This window comes from Gobio gobio (genome assembly GCF_949357685.1).
Source record: "Gobio gobio genome assembly, chromosome: 23".
In the NCBI taxonomy this organism is placed as follows: domain Eukaryota; kingdom Metazoa; phylum Chordata; class Actinopteri; order Cypriniformes; family Gobionidae; genus Gobio; species Gobio gobio.
Genome location: NC_137119.1, coordinates 5,092,376 through 5,106,345, shown reverse-complemented (window position 1 = coordinate 5,106,345; position 13,970 = coordinate 5,092,376). Strand labels below are relative to the sequence as shown.

The 13,970-nt window shown below is 40.5% G+C and overlaps 1 protein-coding gene across 1 annotated transcript; it reads right to left on the bottom strand.

The window, feature by feature from the left end:
* Positions 1-308: 308 nt before the first annotated feature.
* LOC307119870 (coagulation factor XIII A chain-like) lies at positions 309-5,471 on the bottom strand. The gene is made up of 4 exons (XM_079806577.1): positions 5,115-5,471; positions 4,867-5,030; positions 2,857-2,993; positions 309-1,126 (listed from the first exon to the last, which is right to left on the bottom strand). Exons 1-4 carry the CDS (start codon positions 5,368-5,370, stop codon positions 985-987), a joined length of 699 nt encoding a protein of 232 aa, XP_079662703.1. The 5' UTR covers positions 5,371-5,471; the 3' UTR covers positions 309-984.
* Positions 5,472-13,970: the final 8,499 nt, after the last annotated feature.

Genomic DNA, 13,970 nt, shown 5'->3' with positions numbered 1-13,970 from the left:
ATAACGACCCAAAGACAAAAGAACTGATCAAAAAGCTGTTGTGGGCACTGGGCAGCGCTGTGTCATATGCCATATCTGTCCTGTGCATAAGAAAACCAGCGTTCGCATCTCAGCTCAAGGTTCAGGCTTATTTTTTGTATTATTTATGACGTCATCAGCGACTAGTTGAAGTCCACTCCACTTTCATCACATAAATGTCGACTTTTTAAAAAATCTGAAGTCGTTCAACCCCTAATATGTACATGATGAACATCATGGTGTGACATCTGAAGATTTGCAGAATAAATAACAAATAAATCCAAAGGTTTCATGCTAAAGGTTTATTGTTAGTTCACATGAGTAAAACACAGGCATTGTAGCAGAGGAAATCAGAAATATATTGTGATTTAATACAGTGAGTTAATTGAGTTACACAACAAAACAAGTCATATGTAATTTAGATTCATGAGTAATTTCAGAGTATATATTTCATTATATTTCATACTTGAAAATCTGAGCGTGAAAGAGATTCTTACACCTTAATGTTTCCTGTTTATGTGAGCTTGCGAAAGTTTCGCACACCCACGGAAACATTCGTTGGCCCTGTCCCAAAGGGCACACTTCATGTGCACTTGCGGTCTTGAGGACAAGATCGTAGGATGTCCCATTTATCATTTTATGTTTTAGAAGGGTGCTCACTTTGCAGCCGATGTGCCCTCGATTGAGCAGGCAATCAAAGCAGCATTACGTCACAAAAGTGTGGACTCGGAGGAAGACTCGCGGTTCCATTTGGGACTGAGCCATTGGTACTTAATGACCAACTGAGATTTTGCTTAAAATGCTTGTATTCCGTATGATTGGTTTGTAAAGAAAATGAATGAACATTAGTTTCGTATTTTGATCAATATTAGTGAAGAAAGCAAAGCAACACACCAAAATGGTACTGGGAACCCTTTCCAATCCATCCTTTCTCTCTTTCTTCTCTGTCTTTTCTCTCTCATTCCCTCATGGCTGCACGTTGATTTCCAGGTAATTGGTGACCTGCCTCAGTGCAGGGCAGTCCAGGAGCCCTATCAGCACCTTCTTCCCAGGAGTCACAGGGGTGATCGCTTCAGTGAATTGCACTGAGCCACCAGGTGCAATCTGGCTGCAAGTGGAAATGGATATAGTGTAAATGCATGCAGATAAAAACACACGCATTGGGTTTTCATGTTTTATGGGGACTTTCCATAGGCATAATGGTTTTTATACTGTCCAAACTGTGTATATACTCTCCCCTTACACGAACCTTACCCATCACACTAGAAAAAACAGCACTTAGTACGATTTATACACTGTTTTCCTCATGAGGATTTTGGATAATAACATCTTTGTGGGGATTTTGTCCTCATAAGGTAGGGTTTACCAGGGACACACTGTTATCCCTGAAATTGTTTTAATTCAAATTATTTAGGTACAATAAACATAAACTCCAACAGATTTGTTCAATGACTAAATGTTTTTCGTTTGTTGTACGATTTGCATGATTTTTTTCATTCTATTTAATTGTTTAGATTAAATGTACTTAAAGAAGCCTATTTTAGTCGGTTGTCAATACAACGCAATACAAGGAAGATGCTGATTGGCTCTTTGAACTGAAGTCAGGCATGGATGCAGCTGCACGCATTTTTATCAACGTTTGCTTCAGTATAGGCCTTGTAACTTTACATTTTGGTCTCAAACAGCTAATACATTATTAATCCCTAATAAATTAGATGTATAACAGTTAGCCAGTAAAACAAAATGTAAGTTTAGGCTGTGTTTACACTCAAAAAATTATTTTACGATACTGTTGACTTTATTTAAACAATTTATTTTGTTTAAGGTTTTCATTTTGAAATAACTAAATAAATCAACAGAAGATAAAAGAAGACATTAAATCTCTGAAGATCTCAGCAGAGGAGGATTAAACAACTCCACCAACAGCATTACCAGCTTCACACATCACTAACCAGACTGGCTTTATTTCTGTCTGACCATGATGGAGATAAGTGTTTGTTTTAGTTGACCCTTGGCTCTTTAACATTAGTATTTTCTTTTCTTTGGCTGCTTTAACTGTGTGTTTAAAAAAACACTTTAGTTATGCCAAGACAAGCCAAAGAGAAAATGTGATCAGGTGACTTTGACTTACTGTATTGATGATGATGACATCATCATGTAGAAGCTGAATCACTAATCTCAATCACACTAAAATGTTCTGTTTATAGAGGTAATGTGTTATCAATTTTGTGTTTACGTGATGTTATTAATGTTATTTTATAACATGAGATCCAGCACTGTTATGGTAATTGAATAATATTCAAGATTTTAAAACCATGTAGTGCTCAAAAGGTTTAAATCTACGGCATTACTTAAACACATGCAGACATCAAGAATCTGCGTATGAATCTCAACAATGGTGACAATGAAAAGCTTCATGCTGCAGTGCATGCTGGGTACCACCAATCAAAACTCCCCCATGGGTCCCAGCATGCATTGCGGCAAGAGCCCAACTAAAACGAACACTCATCTGCATCATGGTGACCTAAAATTTAAGTTAGTTTTAGTTCAATTAACTAAAAGTTTTTAATTAAATGCTGTTGAAATCTTAAGTACATTAAACTGGAAATGTTTTGTTTTTTCAACAAGACAAAATTAACTTTTTTAGGGCAACGAGTTTCCATAAATTGTTTAAGTTCAATCAACCTGTATAAGCTTACAGTGCACACACACATTGTTTGTACAACTCTCTGTAGATCTATAGACATCTTGCAGTATTACAATATTGTGTTTTATTGTGTTTAGTCATCTCATAACTTGCTGGTAATGTCTGAATAATGGAAAAAATAAAAATCTTACTCGTATGACTTAATTCTGGTCGGTATCAGGCCAAGTGCATCAAGGCGGAGCTGAACGTTTTTCAGGATGAAATTAAAGGAATTCCGGAATGACACAATGACCATCATTTCCTTGCCAACCCGGGGCACTCCAGTGACCTGTTGATGAATTATAATGACAACTGTTAACCAGGACCATAACCACCATAGACAATGAGGGAGTCCCCTCCAAAATGGCCAAATTGTCCCCCTAATATTTGAAATTACACGGCAATCTGTATGTTGTTAGGAAGACAAAAAGGTTTAAATGTTACATTTCTAGCCTGGTCAGCTGCAGCGGTCTAACAGCGTTCATCAATGTCAAAATCAGAGCCGTTGAAAAACAGAGTCACGACACTCCCATAGACTTCCATAGGAACTGAGGAATGCAGAAGTAAAGCGTGTCGTGGAGCGACCAATATTTCCAGCATTGAACCCCATTCATTTCAGTGTATCTCAAGCACACTCGCTGGCAAATTGATGAAATGACTGCATATTTTGAGATTTTATGCCATTAGTTGACCTCTCAGGAATATTAATAGAAGTGGTATTTTATGAAGCACGTTATAGTTAATGTTTATTGTTATAATAGATGGTTAGACTCTAACTGCAGTTAGATAACGTGAGCAGCACTGCAACAGCCACTATATCCAGATGCTATCTGTCATATTTCAACAGTTTTCAGTCTCTCTGAGATCCTTCTGTCCAAAGCGTTTCTATGAAGTAGCCCATTCAAGGAATAACGTATAACGCCTATGAATAATGAATATGAGTAACGCCTGGATAAAAAGAGTTGAATTAAATTGGTTGCCCGGTTTTTTTAAACACTATTTAAAACTTCTTTCTTGGGGTAAATTCTGCATATGCTAGAATCCTTAATTTATATTCACCTGTTGTGTAGGCTATCGAGTATCATAAAATAACATTCGGACGTTAACAACATTTAAATTATAAAAGAAATTATCACTAACCAGTAGGTGGCGGAAGAGGAACACTTATTTGCTCATTTTTCTCTTTTTTTATGAATTTTTATAGATCATCAAATCACTATTATAACATTTAAATATCTATTTTTGTTACTTTATTTGTACTGAAGTGTTAAATATATAGGCTAATTGTAGGGAAAATCACAAAGTCTCAAGAAAACCAAAAACTTCTAAACTTCACAATAAATCTTTATTTAAATTGTCTCTGTGCTTTGTTTGTTATGATGGGAAGATTCATGTAAAACGTAAACTTGCACTAAAATTCATTCAGCGTTTAGAGACTGTATAAAATTTGTTTTAATCGTTATGGATTCTCATTCCTGGTAAATTAAACATATGACTGGTCATTATTTTCAACAGAAATGCCCGTGATAGGCTACAACACTCAACGCTGTAAAATCATGCACTCACATGACCCAAATTATATAACCAGATCACTAAAAAAAAAACATTAACGTTATCTCTTCTTTATCTCTCCCCAGAATAAAATGCTACTGTAAAGCCTAGTCGAAGTCGATGCACATATTGTGTTAATATTATGTCGGCGAGATCAAAGAGTGACGCAACTCTATTATTATATGGCTCTGGTCAAAATGATTGAGATAGCCAATCAAATAAAAGTAGGCGGGGTTTGCGGCTCACAGAAGCGGGTTGACAGTAATATCCAGTGATGCAAACTACTCTACTTTTTTCTTAAATATGGCCATGCATTTATGTGTTTCACGGAATTCCTGAGTGTGAAAAGACAAGAAATGTTTTTCGGCATATTAGGCATACAAATAAAAGTATATATTTGCATGCATATATTAGTTGCAAAAAGTTCAAAATGATTATTTCTCATCTAGAACTAGACCTAGAATGTGCTTCACTGTTCTGTTTCTATAGGCTTTTAAAAAAATTGGTTCGCCCCAATGTTCAAGACATGGTTACGGCCTTGCTGTTAACTAACATAAAGTATGAAATATATCACACGTGTTCCTCTTCAATTGGTTCTGGAGGATGTATACCTTTATTATGAGTTCATTGGGAGGACGCAGAGTGACAACTTTCATTGTCGAAATGGCCACGCCGGTTTCCTGGATGCGCCCGTTCACCACAAAGAGCAAGTTGGCCTGTTCCACCAGGTAGGGCATGTAGTCAGCACCTTGAACATTGATCATCACTTTTGCGGCTGGGAAATGATTTTCAGAAGTTACACAGAGAAATGTTATTTCTGTGACCTAAATCTACAACAATCTTGAAAAGTCAGACTCACTGTTCCGGGGATTCACAGTTGCAGTTTTGTTTACAATCTGAAAGGTCGTGCTGGTGACGCCGGTGTAATATGACACACAGCCAGCGATGGAGGCACTGATGGTGCAGGTTTGGCTGGTCTGGTTGTTAATGTTTAGCGTCAGCTGGAAGTTGTCGCCAATTTTGACGTTGTCGGCCTGTAGATCGATGGTCACACCTGCGTCAGTGGTTGGCAAGTAATCCCTGGAAGGAATGCCACGACTCTCTGCTCTCTGCATGGCCTGCTTATCCTGGTTACTGCCTGGAGTCAGGAAAAAGGTTGAAAGATTTCACAGGGAATGTGTGAGCTATGTGTAACCCATGTCAGGTGTTTTTGAACCAAATGAAGCTTACCTTCTGGATATTTATAGTTAGAAGTGACATCCACATAGGCGTTACTGTTCACGCCTTTAGTCACGAGGAGCTTTCCCACATACGTGGTGTCAACAGAGGCGACATTCAAATTTCCATACTTATCAGATTTACGGTAAATCACATCACTATTCAGCTGGAATCAGAAGAAAGAGGGTTTTGTTTTTTTCATTTTGTACGCACAACGATTTTAAGACCTTGGAAACCAAAGAAGTGGTAAGTAAATCTAAAGGTACAAATATCAAGAAAATGTACATGTTTCTTACCTCTGCATAGACAAACTTTGCATCGAACGGATAGCTGAGCTCTCCCTCTTTGACGGCATTGACAGATGTCGGGCCGCATCGATAAAAACCTGAATGAGAGAAGGAAAATAACTTTTAATTTGTTACATTTAGGATAACAGGTAGGAAATAATATATATCACAACCATGACTAATGACTATATGAACACTACCATAGCTGCGTTCCAATTCACATACTAACCATCCTAAATAGTCTCTGAAATTGTATTTAGTGTGTCCCAAATCGTAGTATGTATGTCGTAGTATTCCAAAGTTACCCGGATGGTCTACTTTTTCTGAAGTGGAGAGACAGTCTCTCGAGTATGGCGAGAGATGGCCATAGAATTAATAGTTAATGAGATCAGTGAAAGGTAGTCTCGCATAGCCAGATCTTCAGACCGACTCCATCGCAGCTTTCATTGGCCAAGGACCAACCGGAGGCCGTCTGACTGACATGTAAAGCAGCCAATCACAGTTTGTTTTCTTCTGCGTCATGGGAAAATTAAACCTCAATGTCCCAACAATAAGAGAGCGGTGTATAAAACTCTCAGACGTATTTTAAGGAGTCTATGCCGCATTCTTTACAGAATTCAAATACTTTTGAAAATCCAGCGTTTAGTTGATCAATAAGTGCTCATTTGTAAACATAACACATTCTTCTTCCATGAGGGGGTTTGGCTTCACGGCATCTTTGTTTCCAGGCGGACCGTTAAAGAACGCAATTGATGAACAGTTCATTTTTGTTCAGTCATTTTTCTTAATGATGTTTTATTAACAAAGGAACAAGTTCAAATTATTGAGAGGAGACCTATATGATGTTTTAGTAACAAAGTTCGGGAGAAGCACATTCAGATAATTGACACAGGTGGAGAGCACTCAGCTAATCAACAATAGAGGTATATATACACAGCAGTAGTCCTACCTCCGTTTGTTGACAGTTCTCAGCAACCCTTCCACCACCCCTTCGCCACACCTTTTAACTCTAAAACCACTTACATATACGAGGGGTACTCTGGGTTCGGGCCTAATTCCGAGCTCGAAGCCCTCCCCCCGGACAGCACGCCAAATACGCATTGAATTACTCTCTATAAATTATATGTAAGTGCGAACTCGTGAAATATACATAGCTGACTCTGCGTCCCTCCACCACCGCGCCTCCTCACTTTTGCCTGGCTACTATACTAGCCAGGGATACGGGGGGAGTTCTCTAAGTTTGAGCCTAATTCTGAGCTCTGAGCCCTTCCCTCGGACAGCACACCAAATACGCATACTCTTTACTCTATCTGATTATTTGTAAGTGTGAACTCCTGAACAATAACGTGGTTAACAACATTGAATGCTTAACCCTGACGGATACACTCAGAGCATTACAATTTGCGCCTTTATTGCCGAATGTAAGAAGTAATGGGACCCCAATTTTCTAAACTATTCGTTGATAGTGCCTCCAGTTAAGTTTAGAGGAACACCTGTGTGTGTAGAGGATGTTTAGGATCATACCATCACTGGTCTCCTGAGGGGTGGAGTCGATCACCTGCCAGCCAGAGTATTTTTCAGGCAGATCAGGCCTCTTCATGAACACCTCATTCCAGCAGTGGTAGTTCCTGTGAAACACAGTGGCATTGTCACTAATCAAAGTTAAACCATCATTAGGGCCATCCCAAACATGGGGCAGGGTTAGCGGCCGGTCCCCTCTCGGTCGGTTCGTTTGCGTTTGCCGTGGAGACTGGTGTGGTTGCCCCCACCATCATTACCAATCAGACTGTATGTGTAACGGATGTAGACCAGTTGTGCGTGTAAACCTCACTCCCCTGATCTCAAGAGGCACTCTAGCGTCTAGAGCAGGGGTGTCCAATCCTGCTCCTGGAGGGCCACTGTCCTGCAGAGTTTAGCTCCAACCCCAATTAAACACACCTGTACCAGCTAATCAAGGTCTTTTTAGGCATACTAGAAACTTCCTGACAGGCGTGTTAAGGCAAGTTGGAGCTAAACTCTGCAGGACAGTGGCCCTCCAGGACCGACTTTGGACACCCCTGGTCTAGAGGCTGCAGTCTTTAGCGTCCTTTTTTGCGTGCCCACCTTCCACACCGGAGACCCCGGTTCGAATCCCGAGCAGGTCAAGTAGGACCGGTTACATTTGGTGCCGTGACCCGGATAGGAGTGAGGTTTAGGATAAGTGTAACAGGCATAGGCCAGTAAGTTGTGTGTGTAAACCTCACTACCCTGGCCTTAAAAGGCACGCTAGCTACTGATGCTAGCAGCTGCTGTTTTTAGCGTCCTTGTTAGCGCACCCGCCTTCAACACTGGAGACCCCAATTTGAATCCCGCTCAGAGCGGGTCAAGTAGGACTGTTTTGTGTATCATGTATCTCACCAGACTGAATCTCTTGTTCGGCTTCGGTCCACTCTCCCGTCTTCATCCAGCACAATGTCTGTCTTCAGGTTGCCCGTGTTGTCGTGAGCAGAGCAGTAGTTGGTTATCAACCGTGTAGGGATCCCGAGACAGCGCATAACTAGGTGGGACCATCACAGTGTTATGGTTACATCACAGTCTTTTTTTGCAAGGGTCTAAATAACCTGAATTTCAGAACCAACAAAATACACACAAAGAATGAGCAGTGGCCATACTCACAAGTGTTCAGCACGCCGGCAAACACCCAGCACTGAGCGAAGCACACAGGAACACCACTACCTTTGGCATATTTGAGCAGGATTTCTGCACTTCCTGTCCAGGCAGTGGGGGCTGTGCCAATGGAGTAATCGCTGCTCCAGTTGCCAACCAGGACACCATCATCGTCCTGGGCGTTCATCTGAAAATATACCACCAAAAAGCCTAAATATACACGCCATGTGCATTCCTATAAGACCAGCTGCCTTGGAAGTATGCCGGATAGTCAGTGGTCGGCAAGCTTATTTGACACTTTGATAATAACTTTTTTTTTTTTGGTCAGTTTGAATCATACCAGAGCAGATCCTCGCCGGACAATTTCAGTGGCATTTCCACGGTACAGTAGTGGGACTTTCCCAGCATCCAGAACAAAAAGACAGGCATCCAGAACCCCCTGTTCAAACTACAGGAAACCACATAAAATGTTCAATGAAGTTTCAACAGTCCACTGTAAGCGGAAGACAAACATCTCCAGAAAACTGCCAACCTGTCCATAGTTCCATGAACGGACGGATATGCCGCTAAATTCTCCATTGTAGATGATCCCCACATCATTCATCACATACTCCTGTCTGTCGGCATCTCCGGGTATGTACACCTGATCCGCTGTGTTGCAACATATCCGAGTCATCATCAAAAATATTATAGTTTGTTCCCATCTATAAAGGTGACATCAGAGTTGTACTTGTACTCACCGGGGTCCCAAGGATTGAACAGCACATAGAAATCGGTGTCGGGGTTCCTCTGAGTGCGCTGTTTTCCCAAATAACTCACCACCACAACAAAGGTTTGGAACCGGCCAATGATGCTGCTGGCGTCTGGCGTTACGCCCACTGTCACACTATTGCCTTGATTTTCCACCACACGACTGTTCCAGAGTCCATTAAGTCTCTCTGTTCCGATGGACAAAACGATGTAGGTGCCCTTGTTTTCATTAGGTGAATTGCCTGTGAGAACAGATATATGCTAGTATCAAGACGACCTATTTTGTTTTTTTTACATTTTCAACTTTGTTTAGTGTGTAATGTTGCTGTTCGAGCAAAGTCTGCAAATTTACTCCAAATTGAGTTTCTGAACTCCCTGAAACACCTCGGATGTAGTCTTCAGTTTTCCTTTGGAAACGAATATGTCACAATATTCCTCATTTACAGGTGCACTGTGTAATTTAGTAAATTTTAGCGGCATCTAGTGGTGAGGTTGTGAACTGCAACCGTCCACCACTCACCCCTCCCTTTCAAAGTACATACACTCTAAAAAAAAAAAAGGTTCTATATGGCACCAAAAATGGTTCTTGGCTCGTAATCATAGGGGAACCTTTTTTAGTGCTATATAGCACCAATTTGGGTGCTTCAGTGGTTCTTCAGCGGTTCTTCAGAGGTTCTTCACCGGTTCTTTGACTAAGGTGCTATATAGCACCTCTGAAGAACCACTGAAGCACCAAAATTGGTGCTATATAGCACTAAAAAAGGTTCCCCTATGATTACGAGCCAAGAACCATTTTTGGTGCCATATAGAACCTTTTTTTTTTTTAGAGTGTAGAGAAGCTACAGTGGCCAACACAGGACACAGGTGTTGTCGTCTGAGACAGCAGAGAATAGCTAACGCTCGGTAGAGCAGTTTGTCCGTTTAGAGCTACTGTAGAAACAGGAAGGCACAAAATGGTGATTTCACTATGAGGGGACCCACGGTGTAAGTAGATAGAAATGGCAAATTTTTTCCCCGCCCAAGGCATATGCAGAATAAAGGGGTGGGGCCTGGTTGAGTTAGTAGTGTTTTGAAACTGCCAGTTAAAGTAAGGGGTGGGACATTTCCCAAACTCAAAGTGCTTGACCAATCACAACACTGGTCCAGACAACCAATCAGAGCACATTGAGCTTTTCAGAAGGAGGGGCTTCATCGAGACAGGAACTAAACAGAGCGTTACTGACAGACTGGGAAGAGAGGAGCTGCGGCAATGGAGAATATGGGGAAATAATGTGTTTTTTTGAACATTCAAGCATTAAGAAATATTCTCGAGAGCCAAAAACCAAATTTTACTTTATAATATGACCTCTTTATAAGATAGTTCACCCACCAAAAGTAAATCATCATTTACTCATTACAAACTTAAATGACTTTCTTTCTTATGTGGAACAAAACGGACGTTTATGAACTGTTTCTGCTCATACTATAAAAGTCAGCAGGGTACAAAACAACTGTATGATTGTATGGACAAAAAAAAGATAGATACCTAGATACCAGTTCAAATCTGGCTTGGGCCATTTTAAAATGAAAAAAACAAAACAAAAAACAATGGTGCTCTCCGGATCGCCTCCAGTAACAAGGACCCGAATCTCATGAGGACGTCTTCCCACAGGACAGCAGCTGAGCCGGCAATAATGAACACAAAGCTGACACTGAGACTGAATTAAATGGTGCGGCGACAGCCAAGGGACATCACTTCAATTATTCAGCTGACCTAACTGCACTACGCTGTGGTTGATGTACGTGTATGCAGTGTGCAATCTCTAATGAAGACAGGCAGATGTTTTCTCAGAACTCATTGTTTGTCTGAGAGATATGTCCAGTCCATTAATGGCTCTGTTTTTGTTCATGTTCCTCTCAAGCATTAAAAACATCACGGATGTAATTCCATCTCAGTATGTCTATTTTTGGTTCACGATTTCTAGCCAAGTCATTCAGGCATATCCATTTCTTTTTGTCATTATTTCCCTCCTCCTCTGCTGTGTGGGCACATCCACAGCTTTTGTCAAGTTCAATACTAACTAGACACGATACTATGGGTCTTTTCTTAAAGGGATAGTCCACTCCAAAATGAATATTGTCATCATTTACTCAGCCTTCGTGTAGTTACAAACCTGTATGTCTTTATGTGGAATGTAAAATAAGATATTTAGAGAAATTTCTCTGCGTTTTTTTGTCAATCCAAAGGTTCAATTGTGTACCAATATTCTTCAAAATATCTTCTTTTATGCTCCGCAGAAGTTTGGAACAAAGTTAATGGTCTCTAATTTTAGGGTTAACTATCCCTTTACGAAGTAGAGCGGCTCTCTGGCATCATTTTATCCTACCATAGTACCACAGTGGAGAAAATAGTATTTGTCCATAAGAAGCACATTGAACAAATTCATACGAAATTGCCATCAACAAAATAGTTTTCACATTAAGGTTGGGAATTAAAAAATCTGCTCACCAATCTGGAACTCAATCTGCACATTGTCCTCCTGTTGATTGAAGGGTTGGTCAAACGTGATGGTAAAAAAGAATTCTTTATTCCTGCGCACAATGAGGTTGGGGTTCTTGTATCTGTTGGTGTTGTGGGCTTTATTGTTCTCTCCTGCATACATATCAACACCCAAAACTGAGAGTGCTCGTGTTGCTGGAAAAAAAGACAAAACATGTACATGATCTTTTGAATACAAACTTAAAAAAAATACATTTAAGACATTAATACAGTAAGTTCTCATTTGTTAACATCACCCAATGAAACCTTATTGTAAAGTGGTACCAACATTATTAAAGACCAGATAACTTTGAACGGACGTTCTGTTGATGCTACTGTAAGAACATTTGTTCGTAACTTTGAGAGAACCTTGTCGGAACATTAGCCAAGTTTCTGAGAACGTTCCTTTAGCTTTGCACAGTTTGGCATCTGTCCCTGATGGTTTGTGTAAAAACATGAGCAAACACTTTGCTGTCGTACCATGAGTGCAGCGGCGCAATGATATTACACAGCGCCTGAAAATAGTCCCCAGCGCTCTCTGTGCAAGCAGATTGTCAAGTTGGTTATGTTGACGGACGTTAGCCTATTTTCAGGCACTGCGTAATATCATTGCTCCGCTGTACTCATGGTATGGCAGAAAAGTTCCTTGATTATTACTATACACTATACACATCACAACATGTAAATAGGAAAATGTTGGCGTTATTTTGTCACTTATTTAGCAGTAGGCTAGCTGGAGCCATTTACCTCCAGTCTTTGTGCTAAGCTAGGCTAGCGGTGGGTGTGCCAGACAGAGTTATGGCACAGAGATGAGAATGGTGTGTATGGACTTATCTAACTCTGGGGGATACGGTGAATACGCTAAAGTCCCAAAAAGTCGGTGTGTTCCTTTAACTATACACTCTAAAAAAAAAAGGTTCTATATGGCACCAAAAATGGTTTTTGGCTCGTAATCATAGGGGAACCTTTTTTAGTGCTATATAGCACCAATTTAGGTGCTTCAGTGGTTCTTCAGCGGTTCTTCAGACTATTACCTTAGTCAAAAAAGCGGTGAAGAACCTCTGAAGAACCGCTGAAGAACCACTGAAGCACCTAAATTGGTGCTATATGTACTAAAAAAGGTTCCCCTATGATTACGAGCCAAGAACCATTTTTGGTGGCTTTTTTTTTTTTTGAGTGTATAGACCCGATATAGTCCGGCTATGAGTAGCCAAATTGAACTAACTGAATTGTCTAATGTATGATATTCCATCATGTAAGCAAAGTCAACAGTGATTACAAGGTGTTTGGTTTCATTTCTTTGACATGTTCATGTTCTAGATGACTATATTCTTGGGCTATGGTTAGACATCGATTACATTTTCACTGACAGCCCAAATTTTGCCTTGTTTTAGTCTAGACGTCAGTCTGTGTTTGGACGGCTATTAGACGTCTCTTAAACGCATAAATGCTTGCTGGGATTTTAAGGGTGTAGAGCAGGGGTCTCCAAAGTCGGTCCTGGAGGGCCGCTGTCCTGCAGAGTTTAGCTCCAACCCCAAATAAACACACCTGAACCAGCTAATCAGTGTATAACTAGGGCCTAGCAAGACACTGATTAGCTGGTTGTTTAATTGGGGTTGGAGCTAAACTCTGCAGGACAGCGGCCCTCCAGGACCGACTTTGGAGACCTCTGGTGTAGAGTGATTTAAGGGCAAATTACACCTTGACCCTTAAATGTGTTAGCATCCGAACACTTGATTCACATAGCACACATTTCAATTGAACATGAATGAATAAGAATACAAATAGAACTTTACTGGGTGCTCTTGGTCCCATTTCCTCTTTAAAAGGTTCAAACTCAGGTGGATGATATTCAACTGAGTTTGATTTGGCCATGGGAATACGGCCTTGTCCCAAGGTCCAACCGTGGTTTTGGTTGAGTAACATGATGTACACACGATGTCTTGATGTTTGCCTAGAGGAAAGATTAATTTTAGATTTTAAAATACGGAGAACTTTGAAATATACTGAGATGTTGCACGTCTGAGATAAATATCTGGTGATTCTCGCCCGATGCAGAGGATAGGACAGATAGTAGGTGTGTGCATGTGTGTTGAATGAACAATACTTTATCTATTTCTTTCTGTCTTCCCCTGTGGGAAGACAGTGATGCAATATGGTGTTAAGCTATTTTAGGAAAAGCAAACTCTCAGTGAAACTGTGATGAAATATCATTCTCAACTGAGCAACGCGGTAGCATTAGCAAGGGCTTTCCTGTCACAAACCCATCACAAAAACAGTTAATCGTGTCGAAAAC

What these genes read in the sequence shown, in the direction of transcription:
- LOC307119870 (XM_079806577.1), bottom strand. Translation starts at nt 5,370, where the DNA reads ATGCAGAGAGCAGAGAGTCGTGGCATTCCTTCCAGGGATTACTTGCCA. An exon ending in AACTGTGAATCCCCGGAACA is followed by an intron (nt 5,031 to 5,114) that starts GTGAGTCTGACT and finishes ATCATTTCCCAG; the next exon opens with CCGCAAAAGTGATGATCAAT. An exon ending in ACCAGAATTAAGTCATACGA is followed by an intron (nt 1,127 to 2,856) that starts GTAAGATTTTTA and finishes TTCCACTTGCAG; the next exon opens with CCAGATTGCACCTGGTGGCT.